The sequence below is a fragment of the Globicephala melas genome, chromosome 16 (genome assembly GCF_963455315.2).
Source record: "Globicephala melas chromosome 16, mGloMel1.2, whole genome shotgun sequence".
Taxonomy (NCBI): domain Eukaryota; kingdom Metazoa; phylum Chordata; class Mammalia; order Artiodactyla; family Delphinidae; genus Globicephala; species Globicephala melas.
In genome coordinates, this window is record NC_083329.1 from 26,760,478 (window position 1) to 26,774,715 (window position 14,238).

At 38.6% G+C, this 14,238-nt stretch overlaps 1 protein-coding gene across 9 annotated transcripts in view; it reads right to left on the minus strand.

Annotated features, from left to right (window-relative positions):
* Window positions 1–14,238, minus strand: part of BTRC (beta-transducin repeat containing E3 ubiquitin protein ligase) — a 187,801-nt gene that overhangs the window by 121,663 nt on the left and 51,900 nt on the right. For 6 of the 9 annotated variants that reach the window (XM_030865385.2, XM_030865382.2, XM_030865379.2 and 3 more), the window contains exon 2: window positions 9,942–10,049. The exons of the other annotated variants lie outside the window; for them this stretch is intronic. In XM_030865385.2, the coding sequence (XP_030721245.1) occupies window positions 9,942–10,049 (108 nt within the window). The remainder of the gene's footprint in view (window positions 1–9,941; window positions 10,050–14,238) is intronic. 9 annotated transcript variants of the gene reach the window in all.

Below are 14,238 nucleotides of genomic sequence, written 5' to 3' on the forward strand. Positions count from 1 at the left end.
CTCACAGGCTCCTTAGTCGCGGCTCGTGGGCTCCTTAGTTGCAGCTCACAGGCTCCTAAGTTGTGGCTTGCTGGCTCCTTAGCTGTGGTATGCAAACTCTTAGTTGTGGCATGCTTCTGGGATCTAGTTCCCTGACCAGGGATCGAACCCGGGCCCCCTGCGTTGGGAGCGCAGAGTCTTAACCACTGCACCACCAGGGAAGTCCCAACCTATATTCTTATTGTTAGAATTTCTCTTCTTCTTTAATGTCTAAAGAAAATAAAGGATCTGAATTACTCAGCTATTTTTAAGCACTTTCTATTGCTCAGTCTCATTTAATAGTACAGATTATGACTGCCATTTGCTGAGGATAAACAAATGATTACACAAAATACACCCACTGTTAATCAACAGAAATCCTCTTAATCACCTATTGACTTTCCAGGACAAAACAATGGAATGATGGAAATGAAAATACGTTCAAACTAAACAGGTCCTCAAAGAATCTATTTAAATAATATTTATAGCATCTTCTTTACCACTAGTTTTTTTTTTAATATTTATTTATTTATTTGGCTGCACTGGGTCTTAGTTGCAGTACACAGGATCTTCAGTTGCAGCATGCAGGATCTTTTAGTTGCGGCATGTGAATTCTTAGTTGCAGCATGTGGGATCTAGCTCCCTGACCAGGGATCGAACCCATGTCCCTTCCACTGGGAGCGTGGTGGCTTAACCACTGGACCATCAGGGAAGTTTAAAATGTGTGGTTTGTAATGTCAATAATCAAACCATCCCAATGTTGCCATTTCCATGTGAGTTACTGAGGATAATACAACATATTCAGCAACAACTCTATGGCTCTTCCTTTTCTATTGTCACAGAATTTTTACTTCGAAGGTGCTTCAAATTCACTAAACATTTGCGATAATTTCAAAGAAAAAATACTATGAAACTATTACTAAGTCACTTCCTTAAACATGTTCAGCAATATTAGTAGAAATGAGTATTCCTACTGGGACAACCACTTTGAAGAATTACTTGAACTATATCTTTTAAAGTTAAAAATACACTTTCTCTATGACCCAGCAATTCCACTCTTAGGCATTAAGCCAAGAGAAATAAAAATCCATGTCACACAAAGACATACAAACTGTATACTGTAGCTTTATTCATAGTAGACAAAAACAGGAACAATCCAAATGTCTACCAATAGATGAATGGAAAAACAAATTGTAGTATATTAATGCAATGGAATTTATTTAGCAATAAAAAAGAATAAGTTACAGACAAACATAACAAAATGGATAAATCTCAAAAACATTATGCTAATCAAGAGGACACAGGGAATTCCCTGGCAGTCCAGTGGTTAGGACTCTGTGCTTCCACTGCAGGGGGCAGGGGTATGATCCCTGGTCAGGGAACTAAGATCCTGCATGCCATGTGGCACGGCCAGAAAAAAAAAAAAAAAACAGACACGAAAGAATGTAGACTCTGTGACTGCATTTATATAAGGTTCAGGTACAGGCAAATCTAATCTTCAGAGACAAATCAGAACAGTAATTGCATATGGGATATGGGTACTAACTGGAAGGGGATACAAAGGAACTTTCTCAGATTATGGAAATGCTCTATATCTTGAGAGTGAGATTACACAAATGTATACATTTGTCAAATTCATCTACGGGTACACAAGGTGTGTATATTTTACTGTATGTAATTTTTACATAAACAAAAATCTAAATAAGGCAAAACTCAAGCAAGAAAGATACAAATGTACTAAGATTGTTTTAATTCTAGTAGTGGAAACAGGGAAGACTAGACTTAAGTCTACATCTGCCAATTAGTCAATCAGCAATATTGAGCACCTGTGCACAATGAACCTGACATAGAACAAACTGTTGAATTAATAGAATAAAACCAGCATATAAGCCCATTTCTTCCATTTTTGCTACAGAGAACTTAATGATTTCTCCGAAGATAAGAAAAGAAAAATAAACATTCATACTTATAGCAATGTTGGGGAAAGCAAAATTTTCTCAATACCTGAACCAAATGTAGGCTTTGCTATGATACAGAACTGGGCTGTAAGGTATGAAAAAAAAAAAAAGATTTAATTCAACAGTGTACTGTTTTATACCAAGGTGAAACATTATTTGCTGAAAGCTTCCAAACCTAGTCCTCTGTGCAGTTTTCTGATAATATAGAACCCATTTCTCTTCCAGACCCTGTTCTATGTGAAACAGGAAGGAAGCAGGCAGGGCACAACCTTTAAAAGAATGACATAGCCACAGGATATGACAAAAAATGGTTAGAACTAACTAGATCCAAGATGGTGGAAGAGTCAACTACCCGTAGACCTTGAGCTTCATTATACACTCATTGTACTACATCAGCATGCTAAATGACACACCCACCAGTGCCATGACAGTTCTGAAGCTAACCATAAAAGACCAAAAAGTGGGCAGTAGCCCAACTCCTGGAAATCCCTGCCCCTTCACCTGAAATAGTTGGAATAATCCTCCCACACATTAGCCTATGAAGTTAACCAGCCCATAAAAACTAATCAAGCCATATTTCAGGGCCTCTCATCTTCTGAGATGCCCCACACTCTGTGGAGTGTGTCTTCCCTATAAATAAATCCACTTCTTACATATCACTTTGCCTCTCATTGAATTCTTTCTGTGATGAGACATAAAGAACCTGAGCTTCATTAAGTCCTGAGACCAGGTGTGTAATCTCAATTAAAAGACAGTGGGTTTAAGTCTCTATCTGAGTTGCATGGTTTCATAAGGACTTAATAAAAGTCAACTCATACCCTAACAACAACCCTATGAGATAGATACTATTATCATCCCTACTTAACTGATAAGGAAACTGAGGTATAAAGAAGTCAAGTAACGTTACACGTAGACAGAGCCAGGCTCAAATCTCAAGCAGTCTGGTGCCGGGGTGAAACTGAGCAGAACCCTACAGGGCCCTCCCTGGTACAAAAGCCTTTTTCTTGTTTGCAGGAAAAAAAGGCTTCAGTTTCCTAGACCTTCCCTGAGTTCCAATGGGCAGATTCAAACAGTTACTAATTAAGTGAGGAAATGAAGAAACAAAGGAAAGGAGTCAAGAAACAATAGTGCACCAATGGGGCAGGGTCCTTGTTCCTCTTCAAGGGATATACATAACAATCTGATACACATCTCTGAGTTTCATCTACAGGAACTAAGGCCCCCCCACCCAGGGGGAAGATGGTAACTTCAAGCTAAGCAACTACCACATGGACCCAAGACTGGTTGGAACCAGAAGGCTAATGACTGAGATTCCTGAAACACCACCCTGTTATCACACTACCAACCAATCTGAGAAAGGTCACACACCCTGCAGTCCTCCCCACCAAATTTTGAGCAAGAGCTGCCCATTCTCCTTGCTTTGCCCTTGTAATAAACCTTTTTCTGCTCCAAATTCTGACAGTTCAGTTTGTTTGGCCTTACTGTGCGTAAGACACAAGAACTTGGGTTTGACAAGGGCTCTTAACCACCACACCATATACTGGCCTCTGGGCTTCTTTTCTAAGATGTTTTTTAAGCATCTCTTTTCTGCCTATGTCACACAATTTCACTCCTGCAATACAATTCAAGGCCCACACACCAATTTATTCTGAATTTTTCAGCAAAAATCTCCAAATCACTTTGTCTCCAATATACTCCAGAAGTACAGTAATTTATAAGGGGACTCAATATTTTAAAAAATAGATATTTGTTGATTTTTTTGATTAAGACTAAATAAAGCCCTGACAGTGATGGTAATTTTGTTCACAAATCTTTCCTACTGGCCTTAGATTCAAAATTGTTTTAGGCTGAAAGAAATTTGGAATTGTTCTTCATATCTTAGTGTCCAAGTCAGATGATTTTGACTTGTACAATTTTTAGTTGCACATGATTATCTTTACCACTTATCTAACATAGTTCAAATCATCAGCTTTTATTGAGCCCCAACTACTAAAAAGGAGGTCAATGGATAAGTGTAAGAGATTGCTTCTGCTTTCAAAGAATTTTCTAGCCTAACATTTCTCATATTAAGCTAGGATACAATAACTACTAGGATCTATTGAATTCCCAGCCCCACATTCCAGGGTGGGAAGAAGCATGTGGGTGGCAATGTAGTGTCTTCCTATTGTTTGAATTTGCATTTCCCCAATGTCTAAACATATAGAGGATCTTTTCATGTGCTTATTTGCTGTCTGTGTATCTTTTTTTGGTATTATATCCATTCAAATTTTTTGCTCATTAATCGTCCTTTTTTATTGGGTAGTTTATCTTATTATTTATTGTTTTGTAAGAGTTCTGAATTCAAGTCTTTCATCAAATATGTATTTTACAAATATTTTCTTCCAGTCAGTGCCTTACTTGTTCATTTTCTAAACAGTATCTTTTTAAAAATCAGACGTTTTAAACTGTGATTAAGTCCAACTTATTTTTTTTTATGGTTCATGTTTTTTGTCTTCTTGAAAAAATATTTTCTAATGTGAAGTCACAATGAATTTTTTTCTCGCTCATTTTCTTCTAGTAGTTTTATACTTTTAGCTCATATTTAGGTCTACAATCCAGTTTGAGTTAATTTTTGAATATGGTGCAATATATCTAGTCAAGGTTCATTATTTTGCATATAGATGTCCAACTGTTCCAGCATGATTTGTTAAAAACACTGAGACCAATGCTTTTAATATAATAGAGCACAAGAAGTTCATTGATATCTTTCAGATTCTATACAACTAATCTTTAAGAAATCACAACTACCTGAAAAGGATATTAAAACACTTTTATGTTTTCAAACTATGTATCTGTGTGAGGCTGGAATTCTACATGTATTACAAGCAAAACACCACATCACAACTTACTGAATGCAGAAGCAGACATGAGAATCCAGCTCTCTTATTAATCCAGACATTAAAGAGACTGTAAAAATGTAATACAATGCTAGTCTTAAATTTTTGTTTTAGAAAATAGGTTTTTTTAAATAAAAACATTCACATGCATTAACATATAATGGATTTATTGTAGCTATTTTAGTCAGTTATTTTTAATGAATAAATTAATATTTAATTTTTTTCTCAGTTCTAATTTCAAATATAATAAATATAAATAGATATATCCCATATAAACAAAACCACTTTGGAGTCCTCAATAATTTTTAACAGTGCAAAGGAGTCCTGACATCAAAACCAAACTGCCCACATCTCTTCCCTCAATTACTGAAATTATCTTTATGATAGCTAGAGTAATACAACTAAATGCAAATCTGATCAGGTCAAACTTGTGTTTAAATACTTTCAACAGGAAATTCTCTGGTGGCACAGTGGTTAAGAAGCCGCCAGCCAATGCAGGGGACACGGGTTCGAGCCCTGGTACGGGAAGATCCCACATGCCGCAGAGCAACTAAGTCTGTGCGCCACAACTACTGAGCCTGCACCCTAGAGCCCACGAGCCACAACTACTGAAGCCCATGTGCCTAGAGCCCAGGCTCCGCAACAAGAGAAGCCACCACAATGAGAAGCCCACGCACCGCAAGGAAGAACAGCCCCTGCCTGCCGCAACTAGAGAAAGCCCACGTACAGCAACAAAGACCCAATGCAGCCAAAAATAAATAAATAAAATAAATAAATTTATTAAAAAAAATACTTTCAACAGCTTAGTACTCTTAGCATCAAGATGAAACATTCAATGGCCGACAAATCCTGCCATGATCAAGCTTCCCCAGTCTTCCCTAACTCTATTCTCGTCTATTCTCCTCATTCTCTGAAATGATAGGTTTCTTTTTCTTTTTTTTTTTTCCCAGCAGAGTCCTTAAATGCACAAAACCCCACCTGTCCTCAGGGCCTTTGAACTGACCTGAAATGTTCTCCCCCACCTCCCTTTTTGCCTAATCCCTACTCATCATTCAGTTCTTAACTCAAACCTTGATTACCTGATCTTCCTTACCCCCACCCTCAGGTTAAATCAGGTTCCTCTTTTATATATTCTTATGGCTCCCTGCACATTTCTGTTAGGGTAACCACTGACCGAAACTGCCTGCCCTGGCCAGGCCGGATAGTAACCACTTGCATGAGGTACCTTACAACAGGAGATCCTGGTAAAGAATGCAGAAACTGACAAGCTATCAACAACCGTAAGAATTAGGGAAAGGTCAAAAGGAGAGAGGAGATGCCAGTCCATATGTCCTACCAACCTCCCAGAATCCTTCCTACTGGAATCCATCTTGGCTGCGTGATGCGCGCGCCACCAGGAAGCACCCTGAGTCAGAATGATTGGCCAGAGACAACCCGGAAACTAACCCCATTACCATAAAACCTGAGACTGCAAGCCATGTGGCAGAGCAGTTCTCCTGGGTTCCCTTACCCTGCTGCTCTCTGCCCGGGCACCCCTTCCCAAAAAGTCTCTTGCTTTGTCAGCACGTGTGTCTCCTCAGACAATTCATTTCCAAGTGTTAGACAAGAGCCCACTCTCAGGCCCTAGAAGGGGTCCCCCTTCCTGCAACATTTCCTTAATAGAACTTATTAGTTTGGGGGATTTGGGGGTTATGTAATTTAAATAGTAATTTAATGTAAGGCCAGACACCATAAAACTCTTAGAGGAAAACAAAGAACACTCTACGACATAAATCACAGCAAGATCCTTTTTAACCCACCTCCTAGAGAAATGGAAATAAAAACAAAAATAAACAAATGGGACCTAATGAAACTTAAAAGCTTTTGCACAGCAAAGGAAACCATAAACAAGACGAAAAGACAACCCTCAGAATGGGAGAAAATATTTGCCAACGAAGCAACTAACAAAGGATTAATCTCCAAACTGTATAAGCAGCTCATGCAGCTCAATATCAAAAAAACAAACAACCCAATCCAAAAATGGGCAGAAGACCTAAACAGACATTTCTCCAAAGAAGATATACAGATTGCCAACAAACACATGAAAGAATGCTCAACATCACTAATCATTAGAGAAATGCAAATCAAAACTACAATGAGGTATCACCTCATACCGGTCAGAATGGCCATCATCAAAAAACCTACAAACAATAAATGCTGGAGAGGGTGTGGAGAAAAGGGAACCTTCTTGCACTGTTGGTGGGAATGTAAATTGATACAGCCACTATGGAGAACAGTATGGAGGTTCTTTAAAAAACTAAAAATAGAACTACCATATGACCCAGCAATCCCACTACTGGGCATATACCCTGAGAAAACCATAACAAAAAGAGTCACATACCACAATGTTCATTGCAGCACTATTTACAACAGCCAGGACATGGAAGCAACCTAAGTGTCCATCAACAGATGAATGGATAAAGAAGATGTGGCATGTATATACAATGGAATATTACTCAGCCATAAAAAGAAACGAAATTGAGTTATTTGTAGTGAGGTGGATGGACCTAGAGACTGTCATACAGAGTGAAGTAAGTTAGAAAGAGAAAAACAAATACTGTGTGCTAACACATATATATGGACTCTAAAAAAAAAAAAGTTCTGAAGAACCTAGAAGCAGGACAGGAATAAAGACGCAGACGTAAAGAATGGACTTGAGGGCGCGGGGAGTGGGTAGGGTAAGCTGGGACGAAGTGAGAGAGTGGCACTGACATATATACACTACCAAATGTAAAACAGATAGTTAGTGGGAAGCAGCCTCATAGCACAGGGAGGTCAGCTCAGTGCTCTGAGACCACCTAGAGGGGTGGGATAGGGAGGGTGGGAGGGAGACGCAAGAGCGAGGGGATATGGGGATATAAGTATATGTAGAGCTGATTCACTTTGTTATACAGCAGAAACTAACACAACAATGTAAAGCAATTATACTCCAATAAAGATGTTAAAAAATAAACAGTAATTTAATAGCTTAAGATAATATAAATATAATAATCATAATATGTAAAACTTATAAATAAAACTTTGCCTATATGTCATGAGTACTTTTCTAAGTTCAGTAGTTCTCATCAGATTCTCAAAGGAGTACATGACCCCTGTGTACTGAAGAATTAATCTTACCCAAAGACAGGCCTGGTCTTTCCCCTTGGTTACTGGCAGGTGGTATCCCCCTGGAACTTCTTACCTAACAGAACTTTGACTGGGGGCTTTGGCCACAGGACAAATGTGATTCATGATGGGGGCTTTGAGCCACACTCAGTTCCAATCCTAAGAAGGAACAGAGACTAAAAGCATTAGTGTAACCTACAGGAGGGGCTAGAGACTAAAAGTCAGCCATGTGAGCAGCCTGTAATTGAGCCGCAATAAAAACTCTGTACACAAAAAGCTTGGGTGAGTTTCCCTGATTCGCAATATTCTGTGTGTACTGTCACATACAGTGGCACAGAGGAAGTAATGCCATCCATGATCCCATGGGGAGAGGATGACAGGAATTTCTACATTTGGTTCCCTCCAGATTCTATCCTGTATGTCTCTTTTTTTGCTAATTTTAACCTGTATCCTCTGCCTGTAATAAACTGTGAATATAACAGCTTTCAGTGAGTTCTGTGAGTCCTTTCCAGTGAGTTACCAAACCTGAGGCAGGGCTGGGCGGGGGGGCCCTCCTTACAACTGGTATCTGAAGGAGGGAAGTTTTATAGGGACTGTTATCTCAGACTGCAGTCTGGTGAAACTCATTGCAACCCCAATAAGATTTTAAAAAACCAAAAAGCTAGACTGAGTTCCTTGAGAGCCAAAACTTTATCAATATGATATATAGTAAAAAAACAAACAAACAAACAAAAATACTATGTTTGAAATAAATTGATACTCTCAGGATATCAATATTCTCTAACATTAACAGCAATAATATTAATGACAATGAAGATAAGGATGATAACAGCAACTATTTACTGCATGCCCTTACTATAGTCTCCACTTACAGATGAATTTAGGGTGAAAATGACTTGCTCAAGATCATACCACTAGTGACAGACAGTATATAAGCTCTGATTTAACTAATTTTAAAGCCTATGCCCTTCACCATATTGTATCTCATAAGACAAGCAAAGGAAGTTTTGCAAAGGACAAATATCCAGCAGCATCATCACTAAAATACTTACATTAAAGTAAGTATTTTCATTAAAGCCAAGTAACTGGGGACTTCCCTGGTGATGCAGTGGTTAAGAATCTACCTGTCAATGCAGAGGACACGGGTTCAAGCTCTGGTCTGGGAAAATCCCACATGGCATGGAGCAACTAAGCCCATGCACAACTACTGAGCCTGTGCTCTAGAGCCCACGTGCCACAACTACTGAAGCCCGCACGCCACAACTACTGAAGCCCGTGTGCCTAGAGCCTGTGCTCTGCAACAAGAGAAGCCACTGCAATGAGAAGCCTGCACACCACAAAGAAGAGTAGCCCCCGCTCACCACAACTAGAAAACGCCTGCATGCAGCAACGAAGACCCACCGCAGCCATAATAAATAAATAAATTTATTTAAAAAAACCCAAAAGAACATATACAAACACATACATATATAATAGTATAGTAGCGAGGAGACACTCTGAATTGAGCACTTTATATTTTTAGTAATCACAAGAAAAACACAAGAAGGTGCCCAGGCAACTGGTTGTAATTAATTGATTGATTAATTGGCTTTATGTAGGTCCAGAGCAAACATTACATATTGAATGCTATTAATTATTAATATTATTAATAAATGCTATTTATTATTATTATTTATTCACTATCATACTTCTACTAGGTATGAAAACCAACAAGTCAAGTTGCACTATGTCAATTTTGGCAAACCAATCACGATAATAAAAATGTCTCAAGAGTGGATGGATCTGGATCTACATTATAAATTAGAGAACTGAGTGATGTGAAATACAGGCAACATGAAGGAGAAAAGTGAACGTAAGTAAAGGATGGGAAAGAAGGAGAGACACACCAATTAATTAGACACACATACTAATGACCACAAATAACCCACAGAGACAGAGAAAGTACCTGGAAAGCTGTGAGTGCGCCAGTCCCTGGGTTATACAGGCATCGCAGCGAAGGCATGCTGTCCGCCAGGCTGGAGCAGCCCAGCCACAGAGACCTGGGCATAGAGCACTGCAGAGAGAGGACAACTATGAGATGGGACAGTATGAGACAGGATGGCACAGATTACAGGAATTTTCAAGGCTTGGCTAAATACAATATTCCAGTTGCAGCTTGCCTTTATGATAGACACATCTTCAAGAAACATACTACTAACTAGTTCTAACCCCAGAGGGAAACTCAAAAGGGACACTAGTGGCCAAAAAGCAAGAAAAAAAAGTTATAGGTCAAGAAGCCAAATATTTAATAAAATTTTTTATCCCTGTTTGCCTTCTATGTATGAATCTAAAGGAAATCTACTTCTTTTTTTTTTTTTTTTTTTTTTTTTGTGGTACGTGGGCCTCTCACTGTTGTGGCCTCTACCGTTGCAGAGCACAGGCTCCAGACACGCAGGCTCAGCGGCCATGGCTCACGGGCCCAGCCGCTCCGCGGCATGTGGGATCTTCCCAGATCGGGGCACGAACCCGTGTCCCCTGCATCGGCAGGCGGACTCTCAACAACTGCACCACCAGGGAAGCCCAGGAAATGTACTTCTTAACCCAATTAATCAACTCTTTTCCTCTACACACATCAACTCATCTCCCATAAACTCACCACAGAGTGAAATATTGTGCAGACTAAGCAGAAAAAAGGAATTATTCATGGTAGCATTTCAATATTAGAAATGGTAACTTAGAAGACAAAATATAACAGGAAAGTTAAAGTTTTTTTTTAGAAGGTGGGGAGAAGGAAAAGAAAAAGTATTATACCCCTACCGCTTTGACAGCAACTAACTGCACAGTTTGCATATGTTTTATGTGTCTTGTTAGTCTGCTATTAACCAAAATGCATAGTTACCATAGCAGCTGCCTCTTCATCTTTCCAGATGGATTAAGGGGGGTGGGAATATTGGAGGGAGGAGGCAGGAAGCAATCCAAACAGAAGGGAAAACAACAAGAAAGAAAGAAGCAGAGACAGGGACAGAAAAAGAGGAAAAAAAGAGAACCCCAAAAAGCTGCTGGTCCTAAAACCTTCTAAAAAAACAAAAACAAATGTGTAAGTGTGAATATACATATAGTGTATTCAGTAGCAAACAAAAAACAAGGTAGAAATTATGAGTTCTAGTAGTACTAATTAAACAATATTAGTGGTACTCCTCCTGTAGCTTTATGAAACACTGTATCTTTTAGAAGAATTTTTACAATCTTTAGGTTTCCCTCAATGTATCCCAGGCTGAAGCTCTGTCCATCAACTTGGGTGCTATTACAGTCTAATAATACTAAAAAACTAAATACCTGATCACAGCACATATAAAAACAGAAAAATATTTTGAAATATAACAGTCAGTACACATAATACTAAACTTTATAAGCTTTGAAATATTTACTATCATCGTGGGACTTTTTTTCTTCTTAAAACACTTTAGTTGGAGAAATATTAAGGAAACAAAATATGGTATTCATTGTTCACACTATCTATAACTGATGTAAGGACAGTATGCTGCAAAGTACTCCAAAAAACGGTGGGCCAATAATTTATTACAACTGAAGTCTGTTAATCAATTGAATGAGTTTACCAGCTTTTAAAAAGCATACACAGCATGTTTTTAAATGCCTGAAACATGTTTTCTACTACCTGAAAGAATCAGAAAAAGAGATTGAAATGTTGCAACAAGGGGCCTGCAGTGCTTTAAGGAGAATATAGTATCTAATGCCCATGAGGTTCAACAGCACAAATTCATTTTCACAAAGAACACTGAAAATCTTGACTCCTCCCCCTATTTGGCTGCATGGGAAAAGCCACAGTTCCTCTTCACTGATAGAAGGCCCTGCAGGCAAAGGGCTGGCCTTAGCATTTACTATATGAAAGCTGAAAGACAAAATCTCCTAAACTCAGGTCCCTGTTGGTCAACTTCTAAGAGTAAAAGAAGCTATAATAATGAACAATAAAAAGATTGCTGCATTGAGACTTTATGTATCCTTAAGCCATGGAATAGAAGAATTCCCTTTTCACTACTATATCAACTAAAAAATTCAGGCCAAGAGAACTATAGTATTCCACAGGCCATGTAATACATTCACACTCTACCTATACAAATTCAATGACTGGCTCTTAAGAATTCCAATTTAGGGACTTCCCTGGTGGTCCAGTGGTTAAGAATCTGTCTTGCAATGCAGGGGACGCCAGTTCGATCCCTGGTCAGGGAACTAAGATCCCACATGCTGTGGGGCAACTGAGCCCGTGCACCACAACTACAGAGAAGCCTGCGTGCTGCAAAGGAAGATCCCCCATGCCACAACTAAGACCTGATGCAGCCAATAAATAAATTTAAAAAAAAGAATCCCAATTTAGTTCACTCACTTCAAAAATGAAACTCCCACTGTCACATAGGATAATCATATCTGCCTACCCTTACTGCACAAGGTTTTGGTAAAATTAAAATAAGGGATCTAAAAATTTCAAGTACAGGGACTTTCCTGGTGCTCCACTGGCTAAGACTCCACACTTCCAATGCAGGGGGCCTGGGTTCAATCCCTGATCAGGGAACTAGATTCCATATGCCTCAACTAAGAGAACTGCATGCTGCAACTAAAGATCCCGCATGCCACAAATGAAGATCCTGCATGCCACAACTAAGACCCAGTGCAGCCAAATAAATAAATATTAAAGAAAAAAACTTCAAGTACAAAAGAAAAAAATATAAAGTGCCATCATTACCAAGAACAGGCTTCCATGAATGCCACTTGCATTTCAAAATGTTCTGGGAAGCCATTATGAACTGCAGATCATTGAATCAATAAATTCATCCATTAATCAAATATTTAGTGTTCATTAGCAGAACAGACACAAGTGGAGTAGAAGGAGAGGAGAAACAAAATTTATCAGGCATAAATTATTTGCCAGTCATTGTGCTAGATCCTTAAAAACATTATTTCACTTAATCATTACAATCCTGTCAAAGAATTATTAGTATTTTCACTTTAACAGGAGAGTAAACTCAAGTTCAGAGAAGTTACAGTGACTGTCAGTGGCAGAAGTAAGACCACAATGTGTTTGTCTCCCAAAATCCACACTTACCACTATAAAGACCTATTCTCAAGTAGTTTACACTCTATTTGAGGGAGATAAATTAACACAAACAGTAACTACAAGGAAAAATACAATAACATACTAAACTGTGTTAGACAATAGCTGCTATATAAGTTTAGTTAAAATTTCTAATTTTTAAAAAGTTCAGACACAGTCTTTAATTTTATTGTAGCACTTGTTACTGTACGTAAATTAATTATATGTTTGCCTCCTCTATCATAATGTATTTCTCAGATATGAGTCATGTCTTTTTTTTTTAATCTCCAGTATGTGGTCATAGTAGATGGTCAATAAATGTGCTCTTAATAGCAAGTGATCATTGAAAGCTACATATCAAAGAGAAGTAAGGAAACAGTTTTTGCTTATAGAACAGTGAGAATACTGATAAAATAACACTGTTTATTTTACTGAGACTGATCTTACCAGGCTGAAAGGTATGCGTTTTGGATAAATCTCTTTCGCGATTCATTATCTTACTCACCTGTAAAACAATCTAGTAAATAAAAAAGATCCAGAGAGGTTAAATAAATTACCAAAAGTGAATGGGTACCACGCAAGTGGTAAATATGGGATTCAAACTAGATATCTGACTACCTAGAATAATGCCACGTAAAAATGGCACTTAAGGATTTCCCTGGTGGTCCGGTGGTTAAGACTCTGTGCTTCCACTGCAGGGAACATGGGTTCAATCCCTGCTTGGGGAAGTTCCGCATGTCGCCACGGTATGGCCAAAAAAAAAAAAGGCACTTAAAAAGTCACACATGGAGTTCGTTCATTTATTAAAAAATGTGGAGCCAAAGGTGGTTTAGGGGCACTGGACTGACTCAGAAACTAAAGAAAAGGAGTCCCACCCAAGTGGCCATGTTAATCATCAAAGTAATGGGCAAAGAGAAGACAAACTTACATAAAGAGAAAGATCAACAGGACTTACTGACTGACGAAAAGAACAAAGAAAGATGAGTCAGAAATAACCCAAGATTTCAAATGAATGACTGGAAGAATGGTGGTAGCACTGACAGACACATGTAAATTGAAAACCACCTGTGGGTTTCGGGGTGCTGGGGTGGGGGTGGAGTAGATAAGCTCAGAAATCATAAACATAACAGGATAATAAACCTCTAGTATATGAGTA